The sequence below is a fragment of the Paramisgurnus dabryanus genome, chromosome 18 (genome assembly GCF_030506205.2).
Source record: "Paramisgurnus dabryanus chromosome 18, PD_genome_1.1, whole genome shotgun sequence".
In the NCBI taxonomy this organism is placed as follows: Eukaryota; Metazoa; Chordata; class Actinopteri; order Cypriniformes; family Cobitidae; genus Paramisgurnus; species Paramisgurnus dabryanus.
The window spans coordinates 17,767,215-17,790,976 of record NC_133354.1 but is presented as its reverse complement, the minus strand read 5'-3'; the positions used below and the strand labels follow the sequence as shown (position 1 = coordinate 17,790,976).

Genomic DNA, 23,762 nt, shown 5'->3' with positions numbered 1-23,762 from the left:
GTCGACTAACTTTGAATAATGGACATTTTCTTTAAAAAGAAAGATCTAGTGCAAGTGAACTAGACCTTAACCTTGGATCAGCAAGATCAAACACTTGAATAGTTTTAACCTGGTAGCTTGGATGAGAAATGCTGTAATACTGTATAAAGAATAGGGAGTCGTACCTTTGACCTAAAGGGCTCAGGGAAGCCTCCGTGTGGGATGCCGATGTGCCCTTGCAGGAACTCCACCACGGAGAGGGGGAAAGACAGCTCATCCGCCCTCTCTTCCACCTCCGCCCGACTCAGAGAGTTCTGCACCATGAACTGTGCCAGATCGCCCACAATTTTAGAGGAGGGAGTTACCTAAAGGTAAAGCATGAGAAAAGAAGAGATAAGGGTGAATGGAAAGACATGCTTGCTTAGACCTCCATCAATACATCTCAGCAAACCGCCAGGCTTAAACGCCCTCAGGCTGCCCCACCGATATGAACTTGAAATGAGGTGACGAAGAGAAACATGGCTTAGAAAGAAGATAACGTTCACAATCGCCCTCATCATAAGGACAAAAGACGGGCGAATCTTAGAAAAGGAGAACACAGAGAATCTAATGAAATCCAGAGGTAACGTCTCGCTTGTTAAGTAGAGCGCCGCTCTGGCCCCAATATTGACAATATTAACATCACGGGGACTCCAAGGAGGAACGAGAAAAGAAAGGCAGCTATCTCCCATCATTTAATTAAGCCCAGGGAAATGAAAAGCAGCAAGGCGAGACCAAACGCTAACAGATGCCTTTGATTGGGAAAAATCAGACTGTGCTTCTGAGAAAGACAACAGATAAGCTTTGTCTAAAGCTCTCCCGAGTTGATCCGTCTCTGGGCCATGAGAGACAGGGACAGGATTATTTCTCGTCCTCCTCCTGCTGTGCCCTTTTTTCCCCAAGTTATTTTTATTTATCTGGAGATTGAGACGGTTGTAATGGAATGAGAGGAAAGAGGAGGAGAAAGGAGAAATGAGAGCAATTACATCTGTGATTCAGAGAGCAGCTCTCGGGTCCATGATATTCATGATCTTGCGAGCATGAGCTGATTTTTGAGAATAAGGGTGAGACCCTTATGAGCGCATTGGGTAATAATTAAGCTCTATTTAACTGGGAGAATGCTGCATATGAACGATTTATACTGCGCTTTATGGCTACCATGGGACGCAATTATGGCATAGGAACAGTAAATGTTAAATGTTCATATTGCTGATCAAATGAAAACCAGCACTTATGCAAAATCCACTGTAAAATAACATTTGCAATATCCTGCTTAAATTGAACAATTTAATGCATGCCGTCATTAGCAAAGGAAAGGCAAACCAAATGTTAAATTCAACTTTTCACTCAACTGAACATCTGCGCTGCACATCACATTAGTAATAATACCAAATACACAAACATTTCCCAAAGCAATTATCGTTCTAAAACAATCTTAAACTTTATGAATACAACTTGGTTCATAAAAATTATATCTACACCATTTAATTATATTTTTCATTTTTGTCTGATTATACGCACATCACATAAACAGAGAAATGATGTAAGATACTAAAGCGTTATTGGATTTTATGTTAATTACATCTTATGATATTATTCTCAGATGACTTGCATGTTTTTAAAGACCGTAAATCCGTCTCTTTAGAGATGCCTTTCATCATTTCAAAACTTGGAGTGTTTTCAAACAAATACATGCCGGAATTCAGTTTCAACAGAACTGTTTTCCAATGAATATTAGGAGAATTAGGAAACTATTCCACTGTGAAATTAAAAAGAAAAAAACTACAGCAAAATCAAACGTCTATCTTGAGTACCCACCTACCCACCCCCTGATTTTTAATTTAAGATCAAAACTGTGCAACAAGTTTGATTAGTGCTACCGATTTACATGCAGCTGTTAAAAAAACAGATTGAATCATGTTTTCCAGTACATGACGATTTTTTTTCTTTCTTAGAAAACTGGAACTGCCCGGTTTGGCAAAACATTTACATCAGAAGAAAAGAAGTTCAGCACGGCAGCAGTTGTTAAACCAGAGAAATGCAATCAGTTTGACAGCAAGTCATTAGAAAAACTCAAAGCACCAGATGTAAGAAGAACAGCTATAGTTACAGCTGAATATTTTGTATTGTACAACGGTTAGTTCCAGTCCTAGAATATGATTGGATGAGAGTGCTGCTACAACAGAAATACTTCACTAGAATACTTTACTGTTTTGTACTTTACAGTAGCTGCTGAATTGATACTCTAAGAAAATTACAGTAAAATTTACTACTGTAATAGTAATAATAGTATAGTGATAATTTAATACTAAGAAGCTTTCTGTTTTTTACTTTACAGTAATTGCTGAATTGATACTCTGGCAAATTACAGTAAAAAACTACAAACATTAATAATAGTATAGCGATAATTTAATACTACGATGCTTTATTGTTTTCTACTTTACAGTAATTGCTGATTTGATACTCTGGCAAAATTACTGTAAAAATGTACTTATAGTAATGATAGTATAGTGATAATTTACTGTAATACTAGGATACTTTACTGTTTTGTACTTTACAGTAGCTGCTGAATCGATACTCTAGGAAAATTACAGTAAAAATTAACTAACAGTAATAATAGTATAGTGATAATTTAATACTAGGATACTTTACTGTTTTGTACTTTATAGTAGCTGCTGAATTGATACTCTAGGAAAATTACAGTAAAATTTACCTAGAGTATCGATTCAACAACTACTGTAAAGTACAAAACAGTAAAGTATCTTAGTATTGAAGGTATTGCGGAGGATTTTCTTTTTCCGGGTGGATCATCAAGACTATTGGTCCTCCTAGTTGTCAATCAGGAGTGTTGCGCAATTGCATTTTTTTAAAAAGTGGAGAAGGCGGTTATTTTCTAAAATTCGAGAAAATCCTCCACTACACCTTTAAATTATTACTAAACTATTATTACTATAAGTACATTTTACTGTCATTTTTCTAGAGTATCAATTCAGCAGCTACTGTAAAGTACAAAACAGTAAAGTATCTTGGTATTAAATTATCACTAAACTATTACTACTATAAGTACATTTTACTGTCATTTTCCTATAGTAATAATAGTATAGTGATAATTTAATACAAAGATATTTTACTGTTTTTACTTTACAGTAACTACTAAATCACTACTCTAGGAAAATTATAGTAAAAATTTACTAATAGTAATAATAGTATAGTGATAATTTAATACTAAGATACTTTACTGTTTTATACTTTACAGTAGCTGCTGAATTGATACTCTAGGCAAATTACAGTAAAATTTACTAATTGTAATAATAGTATAGTGATAATTTAATACAAGGGTACTTTACTGTTTTTACTTTACAGTAACTACTAAATCGCTACTCTAGGAAAATTATAGTAAAAATTTACTAATAGTAATAATAGTATAGTGATAATTTAATACAAGGGTACTTTACTGTTTTTACTTTACAGTAACTACTAAATCGCTACTCTAGGAAAATTATAGTAAAAATTTACTAATAGTAATAATAGTATAGTGATAATTTAATACTAAGATACTTTACTGTTTTATACTTTACAGTAGCTGCTGAATTGATACTCTAGGCAAATTACAGTAAAATGTACTAATTGTAATAATAGTATAGCGATAATTTAATACAAGGATACTGAATCGATACTCAAAGTACATTTTGATGTAATTTTCCTAGAGTATCGATTCAGCAGCTACTGTAAAGTACAAAACAGTAAAAATAGTATTAAATTTAGTTACAGTTACAGTAATATCTTTTTAGTTACAAACAACTGAACACTTACTTTTAACTAGCAATGGTAGATTCTGATTCCTTGGTGTAGAAAAGTAGTTCCATACATGAAAGGGTTGTTGGGACACATTTTGTTTTTAATGTAGCGTACAAACAATATCACACTCACTATGTGCTGTTATGAAATCATATCATTGCAAGTATTATGCTGATTTTATGCAGTTTCATGCAGTGTTCTTGTGCCATTGCTTTATTACGATGAAAATTGGTGTGCGTGTTTTTTTGCACATTACGACATGATACAAAATATCTTCTCAATGTGCTTTAAATCAGATTAATGTCAGCAAGACGGGAAATGAGCACAGTGTCATATTTAAAGGAGTGAGTCAGAAGGCACAAGCAGCATTTGACAACATCACGACTCAATCCTCAAGCGTGTGAGACAGAGCATGTGAGAAAAAGACGTTTAGCTAATAAGCTCAAAGGTTCGGCATCTTTGGCTTAACATCAATTCTTGACTGAATACAGCAAGACACATCATTTCAAACGCACTTACTTTGATGAGGTCTCCGAGCAGCTTGTTGGCTTCTGTGTAGGCTTTCTTTACCTCCTTAAACTTGTTCCCCAGCCCCATACTGTGTGCTTGAAAATGGAGGTTGGTGTACTGGCCACCTGGGATCTCATTCTCATAGACATCAGCATTCCCAGACTTCATGGTCGCTGTGCAGTCAAATGGAGCATAAAGGCCCCGGGTCACCTCCCAATACTCACTGTAGTCAAAAACTTTCTCGAGAGAGATGCCTGAAAAACAGGTGAAGGTAAGAGAGGATGTTAGAAAAATAAGACAGACAGACAGACAGACAGACAGACAGACAAATTTGAGTAAGTGAATGGAATTATGGATGAATGGAGAAATATACAGACATACAAATCAATGGGTGGATGGACAGACGGACAGACAAAAAGACAGAGAGACAAACAGGCAGACCAACAGACAGACAGATAAAAAGATGAAAATAAGTGAGAGAGACTTAGATGGACAGACAGAAGGGCAGATGTAAGGGCCGATTCACACCGGATGTGTGGCGTGTCTGACGCATGGCAGCTGCGTGGCGTTTTCTATCTCCTTGCTTACCAGAAGCGTTTTTAACGCGACGCTGCTGCTGCTAGCCTATGCTGTATACATGTATGTTTCCTATTGACCTGAAAGTGTCAGGTTTAAACTACAAAAACGTCACGTGATTTGGATTGCTTTGTTCGACGTAAATGGAGACGTATGGAAATGAACTACCTGCAACAGGCTACTTTATGTTAAACATACATATACTGATTTCATTACACATAAGCCTGTTGACAGATTCAATAGTTGGAAAAAGATCACTTAAAATTGTTTAAAAAAAAATTTATTTACATGTCTGCATTTACGTCAAACAACGTCGTGTCAAATTGACATAAACCACTTTTTGTGTTCTATTTTGTCTGGAAACGCTTCCAAGACGCTTGCGTGTGGCGTGAAAAATAGGCGTTGGTCCTATTCCTAGCATGCATGCGTTTTTGGCGTGTGCGAGGTCAAACCTGCTAACATGGGAGAGAGCGAGAGAGAGAGCGCGAGCGAGACCGAGAGAAAGAGAGAGGGCGAGCGAGCGAGCGACAGCGAGATAGAGAGAAAGCGAGGGAGTACAAAGAGATTGAGAGAGATAGATAAATGTGAGTGAGCGAATGACAGAAAGTGAAAGAGAATTATGGTTAAATGGAAAGATGGTCATACAGACAGATCAATGAATGGATGGATGGATGGATAAATAGACAGACGGATAGACACAGACAGACAGACAGATAAAGAGATGTAAATAAGTGAGAGAGACTTAGATGGGCAGACAGGACAGATTTAAGTGATAGAGCGAGAGAAAAAGAGAGGAGGGGGGAGAGAGAGAGAGAAAACAAGGGAGTACAAAGAAAGAGAGTACAAAGAGATTTAGACAGACATATAAATGTGAGGGAATGACAGAAAGTGAAAGAGAATTATGGATGAATGTAAAGATGGACATACAGACAGACAGATCAATCGATGGATAGATGCATAGACAGATCGACAGACAGATAAAGAGATGTAAATAAGTGAGAGAGACATAAAATACAGTGAGTGAGTGAGTGAGTGAGTGAGTGAGTGAGTGAGTGAGTGAGTGAGTGAGTGAGTGAGTGAGTGAGTGAGTGAGTGAGTGAGTGAGTGAGTGAGTGAGAGAAAAAGAAGGAGAATTATGGAAGAATGGAAAAATGGATAGAGAGATGGATGGCTACGTAGATGGACATACAGACAGACAGAGAGAGGGGAGTAAGTAAATAAGTGATTAAAAGAGAGAGAGAGAGCAAAAGAGGGAGAGAGAGAGAGGGGTAGAGAGGCATCATTAGTTTACAAAGAAGAGTAAAATGCAAACCAACTATGACTATGACATTAATATTTAATCAAAAATAATGACACTCTCAGTCTCTTTAGCGCTGACTAATAACTTTGCTGGCTAATCAGGCATTCATCCAGAGCTTTTAATCAGTCCCCAAAAGCTGAGCACGCAGGGGTCTGTGCAGTAGTTTGGAGTTGATGCTGGAGCAGAGACTGTTTCCTGCCACTCACGGCTTCATCATTTACCAGCAGCAGTCATTCAATTAATCAATCAATGAGGCGCGCCACTCGCAACAGAGTTTACATGCTCATTTGACTCCCTCATCCCCACTAATTGCCCATCGCTGCGATAACAATAGCTTTTTGGTGCAGAAGATAACATGCCCATAAACACACTTTAAGATGTGTGCTTATACGCCCATTATACCAACCACGGGAATCACAGCAACGCACTCATAAAACACACCCGCGACCATTTTTCTTCCCCTGCACACTGCCACCCTGACTACAGGCTATTAGGCGCTATTGATGTTACGGTGAAAAAGCAGAGTGTCCGGCTCCCCTCGTGCAGACCGATCTATCAGCACACGTCACTCAGACCACGCATTGATCTACAGACACATGCCCTTTATGATGATGAACTGGCTATAGGAGAGGAAAAGTTTGAGACTATGGAAGGCAAATGAACCCGAGCAGGAGATCGAGAGTTTGATGGAGTGAAGGAGAGAACGGTGGATTAGAAATTGACAAGCGAAATGACAAGAGAATGATCTCTGTCCATCTATACAGTAAATCCATCCTATATAAACTGAGTCTTTATATGAGCAAAATTTGTAAGAGAAAGAGTACAAACCAAATGCTTAAGGTGCATCAATGCAGCGTTGTTACAGTATTTACAGTAGGCAGTAAATATTGAGCATGTGTCAGCTGTCTCTTCCTTTTCATATCAACACCCAGCACCTTGTTTACAAACACCATAAACAGGTGATTAAAACTGTATGCTGCATATGGCGGCGATAACAATACAATGCAATAACATTTCCACAGGACTCCTGACAGCCACCAAACAATTCAATTACCCAGTTAGCATCTACTGGAGCAGAAACCACACAAAAACTCTGGGATTTTGGGAATAAGGATGAATCTTGACCGGATGTATAAAGTGAAAAAACAAGGTGATAACACATCATATGTGTGCTGCGTTATGATTCACATTACCAAAGTCACACACCCACTGTATGTTTATGTATATGCAAGAGCTCCGGCTCACGATTCTGCATTTCATTAGTTTGTTGTTTGCTGGTTTATAAGCCTGGGGCATTAAATTATAATTGTTATATTACACAGCCTGTATGTTATCAATAATGGTGCGTCTGAGAGGGAGAGGAGACCGGAGGCAACTGTAAAAAAAATGTATACTCACAGATGGCTACAAATCTACCTGTCATCTTGTGGCACAACAAATATGTATGTTTTAATAGTTGAAGTGCAGAAAATAGTAAAAGTACAAGGAATATATTTACTCAATAAGGACTTATACATTTAAAGGACTTAATCATACACTTGATCACTGATGTTTCAGTAAAAGCGTATGCTAAATGAATAAATGAAAATCTTTTGTAAAAAAATTGCAAAAAATACCATATATTGTGTTTTTTCATTGTTGATAAAATGCTAAATTGTGAAAAATGCTTTAAAAATATTGACTGATCATCATGCTATAAGAAAAAAGGGACATTATTTTTTTATAAACAATTTCTCCGCTTCTACAGTCCTAATATAATCAGAGGTGATTGTAAATCAGTTGAAGGGCACAGGCGAATTATGACTGTCTTGGGTAAGATGTTTTCTATTTAAAAAATGTGTTTGTTATTTTAACTGTTTATTGACTGATCTCTCCCATAATATTGCAAATAAAATGCATAAAATCTTTATGCCTTTGGTTTATTATACAGTAATACAGAAGATCTTCCTGCAATTAGTCACGCTTTCAATAACGCATAAAATCTTTATTGCCTTCGGTCACTCCTACAGCAACGCATGAGCTCTTCGTGCCATCAGTCACTCCTATGGTAATGCATATGATCTTCATGCCATCTGTCAGTACTAAAGTAACGCATAAGATCTATATTGCATTCAGTCACTCCTACAGTAATGGCATGAGCTCTTCGTGCCATCGGTCACTCCTATGGTAACGGCATGAGCTATTCGTGCCACCGGTCACTCCTATAGTAATGCATATGATCTTCATCCCATCTGTCAGTACTAAAGTAACGCATAAGATCTATTGCATTCGGTCACTCCTACAGTAATGGCATGAGCTCTTCGTGCCATCGGTCACTCCTATGGTAACGGCATGAGCTCTTTGTGCCATCTGTCACTCCTACGGTAACACATAAGCTCTTCATGCCATCGGTCACTCCTATGATAACGGACTGAGCTCTTCGTGCCATCCTCTCTTCTACGTAACGCATGAGCACTTCATAACATCACTCCTACGGTAATGCATGAGCTATTAGTGCCACCCATCTCTCCTACAGTAACGGCATGAGCTCTTCGTGCCATTGGTCACTATTACAGTAACGGCATGAGCTCTTTGTGCCAACCGTCTCTCCTACAGTAATGCATAAGCTCTCCATGCCATCAGTCACTCCTACGGTAATGGACTGAGCTCTTTGTGCCATCCGTCTCTCCTATGGTAATGCATGACCTCTTCGTGCCATCGGTCACTCCTACGGTAACGGCATGAGCTCTTCGTGCCATCAGTCATTCCTATGGTAACGCATGACCTCTTCGTGCCATCGGTCACTCCTACGGTAACGGCATGAGCTCTTCGTGCCATCAGTCATTCCTATGGTAACGCATGAGCTCTTCATGCCATCGGTCACTCCTACGGTAACGGCATGAGCTCTCTGTGCCATCCGTCACTCCTACGGTAACGGCATGAGCTCTTCGTGCCATACGTCTCTCCTATGGTAACGGCATGAGCTCTTCGTGCCATCGGTCACTCCTACGGTAACGGAGGAGCGATTCGTGCCATCCGTCTCTCCTACAGTAACAGCATGAGCTCTTCATGACATCGGTCACTCCTACGGTAACGGCATGAGCTCTTCGTGCCATCGGTCACTCCTACGGTAAAGCACAAGCTCTTCGTACCATCAGTCTCTACTACAGTAACGCATGAGCTCTTTGTGCCTTCCGTCACTCCTTTGGTAATGCATGAGCTCTTCGTGTCATCGGTCACTCCTACGGTAACTGCATGAGCTCTTCGTGCCATCTGTCACTCCAACAGTAACGGTATAAGCTCTTCGTTACATCTGTCACTCCTATGTTAACGCATAAGCTCTTCGTGCCATCGGTCACTCCTACAGTAACGCATGAGATCTTCGTGCCATCGGTCACTCCTATGGTAACGCATGAGCTCTTTGTGCCATCTGTCTCTCCTACAGTAACGCATGAGATCTTCGTGCCATCGGTCACTCCTATAGTAACGCATGAGCTGTTTGTGCCATTAGTCACTTTAACGGTAACACGTGAGACCTTTGTGCCATCGCTCACTCAAAATAATGCAAAAGATCTTCATGCCATGGCTTACTATAGCAGTGACCCATGGGCAGATGGTTCTTTAAACAGTGACCACAGTCTTTGGCCACAAAATCAGATATACCTCTGTGAGTTGGCCCAACAGGGCACAAGACCCATCAGGCAAGGTTAAGCACGAGCAGCCACAGTAATGTCACAATTAAGGAAAGGTCAAGAGGTCAGCCACCAACATCCAAATGATGAGTGTCCGCTCTGACCCCTTTCTAAGCTTTTTTTTATCACCCTGCAATAATTTTCTCTCCCTTCTCCTCTTCACAACCCAGACTGTCCATTACCTCTCCAGCCCAGCACTGTTTGCTTTTATTCTCCTCCAGCTGACTCTCCGTGACCTCATTTACTTCTGGATTATGGGGGGGAATACGACGAGAACTAAAGAGTGAAAGCATTTGCATGAAATGGGGTGCAGCAGTTAATAAAAACGGTTACTAGTTGTGCTTGAATATTAAATACCATGAAGAGCATTTGGGCAGTGAGCGCTTCATAACAGCCCAGGGGCTGGGAGTAATTGTTCACATCTGCAAAGACATGAAAATAGCTTTCCATGGCAGAAGAGCTGTTCTGGGTCATGTGCTGAAGAGAACACAATGTACATTAACATGAATTATGGGCTGTATCATGGAACGTAAAGCAAACTGCAAAACCGGGAACTGTTACATGTACAGAAAACAACGGAAGACAAAACAACCAATTAATCACTCTTTACACTGTGTCCTACCCGGCGACAAGCAATTTGTCCATCTGCACCGAACGCAGGACAATCACAGCTCATTTTGTACCCATGTTGAGCACTAATAGTTACTGGTTAAGACCAACATGCTACATCTCACTACAAGTGTGTCTAGATAAAAAAAGTCCAAAAAAAACAAAACAAATGTTTCAAGGTCATGCTGTCTGTCCCATGCGGCTTTTTAAGTGTTTTATGTAAATGCTGGCTAAGAAATGTCCAATTAGGATCAGGTAAGCCCTTATTATGCAGTGCTCCCTTAAGACATTATAATCGACTAGACAAAATTTAAAATGTCAGGGTTTTGCTCATGCCTATTTAGAATATATCATATGATGGGAATTTAAATCTCATTAAAAACTTCTACATGCCCAGTCTGAACACAGCCCTTACCAGTATTGAGTTCAGTGCCTTTGGTACACGCCACAATTGCACCCATGCTTGGTTGGGACGTCATCCCGGCCATGGAGTCCACCGCCACGTCCACAATGTCAGCCCCGGCCTTCGCGCACGCCAGCATGGCGGCCACGCCGGCCCCTGCGGTGTCGTGCGTGTGCACGTGTATGGGCACATCAGGGAAGCGGTCTCTCAACGCACCCACCAGCAAACTGCTGGAGTCGGGCTTCAGCAGACCCGCCATATCCTGCAGAGCAGAATGAGGAACAGAAGGCAAGAGAAATGAGAAATAAACATCACCAGCGGTGTTTGATGCGTAGGTGGTGGCAGAGAACAGGAAAGATGAAAGAGCAAGCGAGAGTTGAGGTTAACGAAACAGACAAACAGCTCAGAAATAAACAAATGACTGCACCTTGATACAAAGAATGTGAGTTCCAGCTTTAACCAGCTCATCTGCCAGTTTGAGATAGTAGTCCAAGGAGTATTTCTGTCTGGTGGGGTCAGAGACATCACCCGTGTACGAGATGGCTGCCTCCACCACTCCTCCTGCCGCTCCGGCTGCTTCCATCCCCAAGAGCATGTTGGGAAGGTAGTTCAGAGAGTCGAAAACGCGGAAGATGTCCATGCCGTTTTCTTTGGCCACCTCGCAGAATCTGACAAAGGCGGAGAGGAAGTTTAAGTAAATGGTGATGAGTAAAACAGTGCGGGGGCTTTTACTTTAAAACAGTAAACATTCTTGTTATCTTTGCTCTTCTAAATAAGCCAAAGTATGGTCATTAAAATGTCACTGTTTTGTTTTTCTCCCTGCAGTTTATGCAAGACTTTTGACTTATAGTAATAGACATTTTCAATAAAAACTAGTGTGCAGCCACTTTGGGAAAATCTGCCTCTGCAAAGCCATTAAATGAGTAAAATGCTCCCCAGCTTCACATTCTTCTATAAAATAAAAGCCATCTGAATGGCGACTGGGGCCAGGGGATGCAAGCAAGAGTCCGAGATGATACCCAGCCAAACGACAATGATTCTCACAGGGTCATGAATAAAGAACCAGTTTTAATATAGGTTAAATTTAAAAAAAAATATTAAAGCCATATGACATGACATTTGTGACCCTGTCTGTAAAATACAGGTTAAAGTCTCAATCTAAATATCAAATTAGGAGCATACATTTTTTTGATTTCTTTTATTGTTTTCAATCTATTGGCGCTTTTCCATTGCATACCCCACGGTTTAGGTCGGGTCAGCTCATCTCACTTTGGTTTGGTTAGCTTTTCCATCGAGTTTAGTATCACTTCAAAATGGGAGGTATTATACGCGTGTCATTATATTTGCGCTGCCTACTGCGGTGACATCATACAAGTGAGAGCGTCGTTGGACATTCCCATACATACATCTATTTCTCAGTCTGCCACTAAATTAAAATTGACCACCACAAATAGATGTTTGCACATCGCGTTTATCACTACCTCTGTCTCACATGACAGCTTCTGTACAAACACCCGTGGTGTCAGTCGACGCGCTCCGCTGAGCCTCATTTAAGTTGCATTTACACATATATTCGGACGTGCGCGTCGCGAATGTGCCGCCACAAACTGAAAATCTGAAAAAAACTAGTACGTGTTCCTGATTCACAACCTGTGGATGTTTTTCCATGGCTAAAAGGGAGTTTGGGAACTTACAGCAAAGCACAAATGACAACAGGTTTACTCGAGACAGCGAAGGTAAAGCTAATCTTTTACATTATAGTGATGAAGCTGGTAGTGACGATTCTCTCAGACCAATCAGTGATCTACAGTGTTTTCGCATCACGTTTTGGTATCAGCTTGGGTCGCTTGGAACCCCAAATGAGGGGGAACTAAAGAAAGTATCGGGTACTACGTAATGCACCCAGTGGGAATGCCCCCCAAAGTAAGCTGACCTGACCCAAACCGTGGGGTACTATGCTATGGAAAAGCACCATTTGGCATGACCTTACTCAGTCAATATCAACAATATTAAGGTTATATTCTCACAGAATGTTCTTTACATTATGCAAGATGATTTTATGTAGAAAACAGGGTCATAGGCAGGGTCACATTTAGTTTTATAAAGGGTCTGGTAACAATATTTCATGCATTCTGACTTATTAACCCAGTTAAAGAGTAAAGGTAAAGTGTCAAATAAGCAGTTGAGCGTGTGTCAGAGTATTTCTTGGCTAAACTCACACCTCTTTCCTACAAGTTTCTGAAAGTTTTTTCGAACATGGTTAATTGTTACATATCATAGACCCATATTCCTCAGCACTTCCTCCTGAAAAGTACGCCCACACGTCAATCAGAGTGAGAGCGAGAACGCTCATCATTAGCAGTTTTTCTTTGAGTAGAAGTCACAAGCATCACTGCACGCAACAACTCTGCTATATATCAAGAATCAACAAAGGCACGACAAAAGCAGTGTGTTTTTGGAAGCAAGAAGAAAACCTTATTCAGCTTTCCTAGTAATACCATCTTTGGAGATTGCTTTACAAACAAATGGCAGATTTGCAAATCATTTACAACTGAGTGGTGGAGCGGGCCCAAAAATAAAAGATTATAAAGTGTTTTGTTTGCAATCAGCGCATAAGTTTATATAATGTAAACAATACGAACATATAGCTGTGCTGTACTCGTAACTCTTTATCACACCCCACTGTCCTACGGGTGTGACGGATCACCACACTCAAGGTTCGGATACCACATTACGGTTTTTGAGGCACGGATCATTTTTCGGCAAAAAAGGGGTTTAAAAAATCTTATAACAAATAAAGAAATTACAAACATTTAGAAGAACAAAGTTGCACATTAATAAGGTCTAAAATTAGCATTAGTTACAGAAATCGAATCAAATGAATAATAACACTGTCTTTATTGTATAAATTAAATATAATTATTGTTTTTTAAAGCTACAGAAGTGATTTTCTCTTTGTCTGGGGTTGTTTGATTAACGTTAATGACACAGATTAATTGAGGTTACGATCTCTAAAACCAAAACACACACTGGTTTCTGACTCTAATCTATACAGACACATAAGACATGAACAAATCTTTTTATTAGAAAAAGAATACTGTGGAGATAATTTTGTTTGTATGTGCCTGTCAAGAACAAAAAGATTTAATTTTTGCTAGCTTTTTGAAACTCGTCTCTCCACGTGTGCACTTTTGAGTGCCCTTAAACGCTCATGCGCACACAGACGGAGGGGGAATTTCAAAAAGCGCAGCATAAACAGTCGCTCCACATAAAAACGTTATGTTGTTATTCAGTGCTCTATTCGCCAAATGTATTTTAATGTACTACCGTGTGAGACAGTAGCGCAACTCTATAAAGTTTACACATCAATTGTATAGAAGCGCTTGAATGTTAACATTTGCAAGCTTTTGAAACATGTCAAAATGATAAAATTTCCCTATTTAAATGTGCGTATTAATCTGTGAATCTGTAATGCCAGTGATCCATACGTACACTGTACGCTAGAGGTCTTCACAGGTCCACTTAGATCCGAAAACCCGAGTTCGGGTCTAAAAGTTCCACATGTACCTCATACACAGGTCCGGTACAATAATAGCGGCATCGGGTCTCGGGTAATTTAAAATAAATGTGTTTTTGCCGAACGGACGCGAAGACCCAAACTCTCTCGCGTGTGTGCATCAATTTCCTTTTCAAACCTCTCATCTGTTTGCTAAGAGCGCTTGTGACATTGTGTGGCTGGCGGTAGGTTAATCTTCGTTGAGACAGACATGTCAGTCAATTTTAAATGTACATTTTAGCGGTTACCTTGGTGTCGTTGTCAGATAAAGTAAAACAAATGGGGCAGCTCGCCAAATTGGTTGCGAGGCCACCAGAGTTTCTTTCTGGCTGACTGCTGACTTCACACACGTCAGTGCTGTAACCTTTTACATTCGGTCTAGTCGGGTAAAAAAAAAAATTGCCACTCTTTGGGTCGGACTCGGGTCTAATTTTCTCGGGTTTGTCTCGGGTGCGGTCTTTCTTTTTTTATATTTATGCACATCAGGTTCGTGTATAAAGTGATTCGGGTCGGGTACATTTCTTTGACCCAAGAAGACCTCTATTGTACGCTTCTAAGTGTTTGGCCTTTTTCATGAAAAAAACGGAAGGGCTGTTCTGTCTTTTGTAAATCTGACAACATACATTTTTTTGGAGATTTATAGGATGCCATACTACTCAATAGGTACCTAAGATTAACATGAGATTGGCAGAAACTGTGTGTTATGTGATCTTTAAAGGTTCTTGTACGTTTGCATTCGTCTGCAGACGCAGCTGTAACTCTGTACTAAACAAAATTTTCTACGTGACATCTACAGTACATCAGTGTGCTGTAATTACTGACAGTTTATTCATTGACAACACGCAGTTAAAGTGCTTCTTCAAGAACACCAAAAAAGCGTTAGTGGAGTGATGCAAATTTCCTGCGATTCAAATCCTTAAAGAAACACTTGACAACTTCATTATGACTGTGTGAACAGCACATTATTTACTTGTAGACGGCATTGTCAGGGTAGTTGGTGTATCCAACGGCGTTGGCACCTCTCAGAAGCATCTGAAAAGGCACGTTTGGCATCAAGGCCCTCAACTCCTGCAGCCTCTTCCAGGGACATTCGCACAGAAAACGCATTGCCACATCAAACGTAGCACCTGATGGAGAGAAAGAGAGAGACAGAAAGAGAGACGGGGACATAAGGAACAGAATATGCAGCATAAGTAAAATAGATTAAATAGATATATAAAGCTCTTATTGATACATTTCCATACTTTAATATTACTCAACATACAATACATTCAAGCATGACATTTACTGTAAATCCACTGCACTGGTGTCATTCCGCTATTTTATTAATGCAGGATTATACGTGAATATTCCTGCTGTGGAAGGCTGGGCCAAGGCTATGACCCTGGCATTATGGGTATTTGATCATTCACTCGGAATGAAGAAAAATGTGAGTCATTGATAGTCTGGGTAAGCTAATAGGATTCAAGAGAGAGATTTATGCCAAGGAGTAGGGTAAGGATAGAAAGCGAGAAAAAACGTGACAAGAAAAGCATCACACCTCCCCAGTTTTCCACACTGAATAGGTTGCTGAAGTTGTGAGACACAAACGGCGCGATTCGCTTGAGGTCGTGAGTGCGTACGCGAGTGGCCAAGAGGGACTGGTGGGCGTCTCTGAACGTGGTGTCCATAAGCAGCAGACCCCGGTGGGCACGCACCGCCTTCGCAAATCCATCTGGACCCTCTCTCAGCAACACATCCCTGAAACCCACTGGTGGCTCACCTGCAGAGCACACACAGACAGAGCCAATTAATAATACAGACATTATCATAAACACCACAGTGAAAGGGAATATAAATAAAGACAATCCACCATTTTTTTTTCCTCAGCACAAGCATGCACATTAAAACACACCACGGCACACGATTTAATAGACACATTATCCAGAAAGGATTGAGTAGTTTTTAGCAGAGTTAAGCAATTGATTTTTCTGCTTCTGGCACACATGCTTACCAAACAATCAGCAGAAGAGAACAAAAAAAAACGCACCATCATAACATTTTCTACTTCGATTTTAACATTCCTAGGGGTAACTGTGAATGGTTGAAGGGCACGTATGAGTTATGACCGCCTCGGGTATAAAATAAAAACACTCCATCTCATGCCTTCTGCAGCGCATCAATGAAATATCACAGTGAGCGACTGCAAAGGCAGCTCATACCGAGTAAGTGTAAGAGTGTGATAGACTGACAGTGTGTGAAAATATGAGATAAGGTAAGTGTGCGTGCAGCTTACCAAGAGGTACTGGTGGGATGACTGGATCGATGGGAGAAGGTTTAGCCTTGACGGGAATCGGAGTAGTCGGGCCGTTCACCATAACATGACCTGAATGACGAGCACATGCAATCAACACATAAGTTGTCAAGGCTGCTTCAGATTCACCTCAGACGATTTAATACGAGAGTGGAGGAGTCAGACATGTTAGTCTTTGCGACCCACATAACTTGAAAGGTTGAGCTTGTCTTAACTGGATCTGTATAATTCATAAGGAAGTTTAAGAAAAGGGGACACATTGCACAGATGGTATATGACAAATTCATTTTAGGTTATATAACTCTATAGCAACAGTTACAGTATGTTGGCAAACAGACTTCTTAGTGTTTTATAGTTTAGTTTATACTGAATGGCCATTTGTCTTGGTGAGGTTAAAGGAGGGGTGCATGATTTTTGAAAAAACACTTTGGATTCGCGCAGAGTACCAAAACACAACTGTAGCCAATCAGCAGTAAAGAGGCGTGTCCACTAACATCGTTGCCTGGGTTGCGTATGTGTGGGGCGGGTCTATCAAAAGAAGGTCCAGATTATATTGGGGTAGGGCGTGTTTGTTTAGGTGATTTCAAATGTCAACATTGGCTTTCAGAGATCATGCACATCGCCTTTAAAAGCAGCAGCATGTGAGACTGATGCTTCACGCCTTTGATACAGAATAAAAGTTTGTACTTTTTAAAATATTCTTGTGTTTTTAAGGGCTGTGGAAGTTAAATATTTCAAATAAATGTATACGTTGTATTGGTCTACACCTACTATAAAGTAAAAACATTAGACCATAGTTGTTCTTTCTAAAGTAAAATTATAACTTACTGAACGCACTACCGCCAGTAGTAACATTTGGCAGGGATTTAAAGCTCTAAATTCACTCTGTATAAGCCATAAAAGCTATAATGAGTTTAAACATCTCATTATGGGAACACTTTTCATCAGCTTTTCTCTAATTTGATGACTAATATGTTTAATTCGGCCAACTGCCTTCCTGTGATTCACTGGAATTATTCGATTCATTGAACAATACATTGAGTAATTCATTCATTAAAGCGTTACCCAGGTAGTGCAGCAGTTTTTGGGCTCGGTTCTGGGCTGGTTTGAGGTTGAACAAGTCTGGATTCTCATCGATGAATTGAGTGTCTACTGTCCCGTTCAGAAATTGACTGTTACTCAGCACATTCTGGAGAAAGGGGATGTTGGTCTAGAAAGAGAAAAAAAAAAGAAGAACAAGCACAAATTAACCATGTAACTAGCCAAAAAAAGCTTGAAATGGGCGGGTGTTCAAAGAGAAAGAGAAACCTTGCGTCTGCGCTCAGACACTGCACTAGGTGCTAATGGTCCTACACTGGGTATACAGTAGATGGGGCCATTCGGTACAGACTTCAAAGATCAATACCATTATCTAAACACTCGATACCTCTTTCCATCACTATCAAACCCAGCATGTGAGTGTGCGTGCGAATCGAGTCATCGAGGAAACTGTTCTCACTGTTACACAGCACAAAGAAATATCTCCAGATTCTAAGTTGACATGTAATGCATTTGAAATCCTCTGCTGCACCTGCACCCCTCTAAGATAAACCTATCATCAGCTAAAGAAGAAAATTTAAGAATCCAGAAGCACAACTTGTGAGCTGGAGCAGATGCTAGAGACTAACAGAATCAGCAACGTGTTAATTGAAGTGCATAGTTTTAGCGCTTAGCTTTAGCACAACTATCACCTAAAAACATACCCGTCACACACTGATTCCCCGTGGAGGGTTTAACAGTGGTTTTAAAAGCAGGATAACACAAAGAAAAGGGGGAGATAGAAGAATGTAGAAGCAAGCAAAATAGAGACAGAGACTATCTTCTCAAAGAGCAGAGGTTTGGAAAGACTTTTGTAATGTGCAAGCAGTCTGACCTAGATTCTTCTGATGCAACATTGGTCTTTATTCCAAAACTCTCCATCTCTATCGCTACAGTATCTCTCTATCGCTACAGTATCTCTCTCTCTATCGCTACAGTATCGCTCTCTTTATCATATCTCTCTCTATCTCTACGGTATCTCTCTCTCTCTCTCTCTCTCTCTCTCTCTATCTATCTCTCTCTCTCTCTTTATCTATGCGGTATCTCTATTGCTATCTCTATGCATATCTCTGCTGTATCTCTATGTCTATTTCTACGATGCCGATCTCTACGTTGTAGCTATCGCCATTGCCATCTCTACGGTATCTCTATCGCTACCTCTGCGGTATCTCTAGCGCCATCTCTGCGGTATCTCTATTGCTATCTCTGGGGTATCTCTACCTCTGCGATAACTCTGTCGCTACCCGCTATCTCTATGGCTACCTCTGCAGTATCTCTATCGCTATCTCTGCGGTATCTCTAGCGCCATCTCTGCGGTATCTCTATTGCTATCTCTGCGGTATCTCTACCTCTGCGATAACTCTGTCGCTACCTCTGCGGTATCTCTATCGCTATCTCTATGGCTACCTCTGCAGTATATCTATGGCTATCTTTGCGGTGTCGATCTCTACGTTGTTGCTATCGCTATTGCTATCTCTGCGGTATCTCTATTGCTACGGTATCTCTGCCGCTATCTCTGCGATGTCGCGATTGCCATCGCTATCTCTACATTATCGCCATCACTGCGGTATCTATTACTGCAGTTCTCTGCCGCTGCCTCTGCGGTATCTCTATGCGGTGTCTCTATTGCCATCGCTATCTCTGAGGTAGCGCTATCTCTGAGGTAGCGCTATCTCTGAGGTAGCGCTATCTCTGAGGTAGCGCTATCTCTGAGGTAGCGCTATCTCTGAGGTAGCGCTATCTCTGAGGTAGCGCTATCTCTGAGGTAGCGCTATCTCTGAGGTAGCGCTATCTCTGAGGTAGCGCTATCTCTGAGGTAGCGCTATCTCTGAGGTAGCGCTATCTCTGAGGTAGCGCTATCTCTGAGGTAGCGCTATCTCTGAGGTAGCGCTATCTCTGAGGTAGCGCTATCTCTGAGGTAGCGCTATCTCTGAGGTAGCGCTATCTCTGAGGTAGCGCTATCTCTGAGGTAGCGCTATCTCTGAGGTAGCGCTATCTCTGAGGTAGCGCTATCTCTGAGGTAGCGCTATCTCTGAGGTAGCGCTATCTCTGAGGTAGCGCTATCTCTGAGGTAGCGCTATCTCTGAGGTAGCGCTATCTCTGAGGTAGCGCTATCTCTGAGGTAGCGCTATCTCTGAGGTAGCGCTATCTCTGAGGTAGCGCTATCTCTGAGGTAGCGCTATCTCTGAGGTAGCGCTATCTCTGAGGTAGCGCTATCTCTGAGGTAGCGCTATCTCTGAGGTAGCGCTATCTCTGAGGTAGCGCTATCTCTGAGGTAGCGCTATCTCTGAGGTAGCGCTATCTCTGAGGTAGCGCTATCTCTGAGGTAGCGGTATCTCTATCGCTGCGGTATCTCTATCGCTGCGGTATCTCTATCGCTGCGGTATCTCTATCGCTGCGGTATCTCTATCGCTGCGGTATCTCTATCGCTGCGGTATCTCTATCGCTGCGGTATCTCTATCGCTGCGGTATCTCTATCGCTGCGGTATCTCTATCGCTGCGGTATCTCTATCGCTGCGGTATCTCTATCGCTATCTTTGAGGTATCTCTAATGCTACGGTATCTCTGCTGTATCTCTATCGCTATCTCCATGGCTATCACTGCGGTATATCTATGGCCATCTCTGCGGTGTCGATCTCTGCATTGTCACTATCGCCATTGCCATCTCTGCGATATCTCTAACGCTATCTCTACGGTATCTTTATCACCATCTCTGTGGTGACTCTATCACTATCTTTATCACTATTGTATCACTCTCTCTCTCGCGCGCACTTTCTCTCCGCGGTAACGCTATCTTTGTGGTATCTCTATCGCTATCTCTACAGTGTCGCTATCACCATCTATATCGCTACAGTATCTCTATCTACATCTACATCTACATATATTATATAGCTAGATAATAAAATAAAATATAATATATATGCACATTTTCATTAATTCACAACAGTTTCATTAAGTACACCTGAGATGATTTATTTAAACAATACAGATGATCTTGTTCATTTGTTGGCTGTTTTTCCTTTGCGATTCAGGCCAACTCATAATTAATCTCACTAGACTCATATGTAATTAAAGGCTTTAGGCACAAGCCTTTACAGTGCATCGCAATGTGCATCAAATGCACATTTTGTAAAAAAAAAAATAAGCCACTGGATGTGGCAGACAGCAAGTTTATTGGCTTTTGGCTGTGCCTTTCAATAACATGATTTCATAGCCACATCCTGCCCGCACGTTCAATACCGGACACCCACAGAATGCCAAAGAGCTCAGCATGTGAGTATGCACAAAACACAACAATGAAGAGTTTTCTCCTAGCTGGCAGAGGTAATATCTTTTAACAGCTCTGTTTGGACAGTGTCGCTCAGCTGTGCACCAACGGATGTGGCCTGAAAATATTCAGTGCCCACAGGCTTTTCACAATGGCTGGACTAAAGTTGAGGGCTAATGTGAGAAAACAAAGACTGAGGCCATTTCCACACTACAAACATGTACCAGCAATATATACACAGTAAGAGTGCATGGTTAATTTAGTTAAAATAAAAGTGACATGACTATAGTTTAAAAGAATAAGCAGCAACAAGCAATGAATTTAAAGTAGCTAACTGCATCAATAAAGTGTAAAATGCCACATAAGCATCTCCTCAAGGACACCAAGTAAATAATTAAAATTTTAAATGAAAAGCGTGGCAATAAACAATTCATTAAAATCAGTCATATCTTCCAGTGCTTAGAAGGGAAAGTAATAATGGGGGAAACATTTGTTTAGTACATCGGTTGTACAGAGATACATGCAGAAAACAATATTACAAAACCGCAAAGAAATACCAATATAAATGGTTACTTTTTCGAAGTTAACCCAGAAGTTACAACAGTCCCATGAAAGCCGTTTGTTTATGTTGTTACTGCAAAAAACACCTATAATTTTAGTTAATCACTCCCAACACTGAAAATAAAACACTGGATCCGTAAAGCAAGAAAGATGAAAGCCCAGATGGTGATATCACTACATGTGTCTGACCAGTTTCACTACTAGATCATCAGTTTTGTGCTTTGGCATCACTACAGTGAATTCTAAGTGTAGCTGTCCATGGTGCTGAAATATCTGAAGCTTGTTCTGAATAATTGCATTTACTACACAAGTAGTTTTTTTTACACGAGAAATCGTACACGCTATAAATTATTTACATTTTTATTGAAAATGCTATTTATACATTCAAATGTTTTTTGAGCATAACTCATTATTTGTTATCCGTTTAAAACTGCATAAAGACCATGATTCAGGCTCACTTGCGAAATCTCGGTACCATGTTCCAAGTGTGTGGAGCCTGGGCTAAACCGGGCTGCTGGAGAGCTTTCGTGCCGTCCGCTTAGCTGCGCTTGCATGTAGTCAGGCCTCTATATATAGCCCTTCATAGCGACTGTGACTCACACTTACCTAAAATCACTAAGCTCGGAAAACAACAAGATTATGAGTATGGGAGACAGAACATAAAATACGGGGAAAAATTGCAACTTGGATCACATTTTTCTCAATGTCCTTTGGCACTTTTTCTTTCTGGTGCAACTTTGCTGGCTGTATTAGCTTTATACTTTTCTGCAGGTAAAGACCTTGGTGTCACGCTTGACAGCAATTTGTCTTTTAAAAACGATACTTCTAGTGTTTCCAGAACAGCACTTTTTGACCGCAGAGATTTTGCTCGGTTATAAATCTTGCTCTGTTTTGATGCAGAAAAGCTAGTTCGTGTGTTCATGACCTCGAGACTGCATTATTGTAATGCCTTACAGGCAACACGGTCTGCATTTTCCATAAACACGAGCTTCAAGTAGTATCAGATTCTTAAACAGAACTATTTAAATATCAGAATTATTTAATTACAATCTTACTTAAAACATTACTTTCTATTATCTGGGTAAACATATGACCAAGATCTGCTTATATCATGTAACTAGAAAACACTATGCCAGAGGTTTGGCTTCCCAAGTGGAGTCTGGTTGCACCAATAGTTTCTTTTCCTCCTCTACCTAAATCTGTTATGATGTTTTCCTCTACACTATCGCCTCTGGCTAGTTGGTTAAGACCAATAAAGAACTACTTTGGTTAAACCGCCAGGAAATGACATGTATTATAAATAGTGCTATATAAATAAAATTGACTTGACACACATAAGGTGATTACACTGAAGAGTAAGCTTTCCTGATAAATACATTATATTATAATGAGTGTGATCAGCAGCATATAAAAGATAAAAATTATGTCATCAATAATGCATCACTTCAGCAGTTTAGTACAGATTGCATTAATACCACATTTTTAGGAATTATGGTAAACTAGACCAGGGGTTTTCAAACTTTTTGTGTGTGTGGACCACTTTTTGTAATCAAGAATTTTCGCGGACCACCTTATAATACTCATAATAAAAAATGTCCTGAATTTATCTGCACCTCTAAACTATAACTGGTCATCACATCAGTACAACAGATTCTTAAAACATATTCTTAAAAAAATATATACATTTATTATTTTAGATTTAATTTTGCCTTTACACGGACCACCTGCAGTACCCTCACGGACCCTCCGCAGACCACAGTTTGGGAATGGCCGAACTAGACCACCTTCTTAAGCAGTTTTTGAAAAGCCACCATCCAAACTAACTGATCACTGACGTCCTCACAGAGACCTCTAATGTGTTTAAATTGGCACAATGATTTGGCATTACCAACATGCAAAAATAAAGTCTTGTGGACTTTGTAGCTCTTTGTAGATTTGCTAAACGCCAAACTAGTCAGGAGGCATACGAGTGCCAGTGCAGCCCTGCTGTTAAAGACCAACGGTAGGGGGACAAAGCTTTGGGCAATTTCTTCGTATATCCAAACCCGCACCCCAGTCAGTCAATTCACTTCTCGCATTTTTTTGTTTCCCTTTGCATTTTGTCTCTCCCTTCATACAGAGA

General features: G+C 40.5%; 1 protein-coding gene across 1 annotated transcript in view; it reads right to left on the bottom strand.

Annotated features, from left to right (window-relative positions):
- The window catches only part of pcxa (pyruvate carboxylase a), a 134,209-nt gene that overhangs the window by 6,389 nt on the left and 104,058 nt on the right, over positions 1-23,762 (bottom strand). The window contains exons 11-18 of the mRNA XM_065287068.2: positions 17,800-17,944; positions 16,717-16,806; positions 15,982-16,203; positions 15,412-15,568; positions 11,313-11,553; positions 10,898-11,147; positions 4,336-4,580; positions 165-344 (exon numbers count right to left, since the gene is read on the bottom strand). Of these exons, the coding sequence (XP_065143140.1) occupies positions 165-344; positions 4,336-4,580; positions 10,898-11,147; positions 11,313-11,553; positions 15,412-15,568; positions 15,982-16,203; positions 16,717-16,806; positions 17,800-17,944 (1,530 nt within the window). The remainder of the gene's footprint in view (positions 1-164; positions 345-4,335; positions 4,581-10,897; positions 11,148-11,312; positions 11,554-15,411; positions 15,569-15,981; positions 16,204-16,716; positions 16,807-17,799; positions 17,945-23,762) is intronic.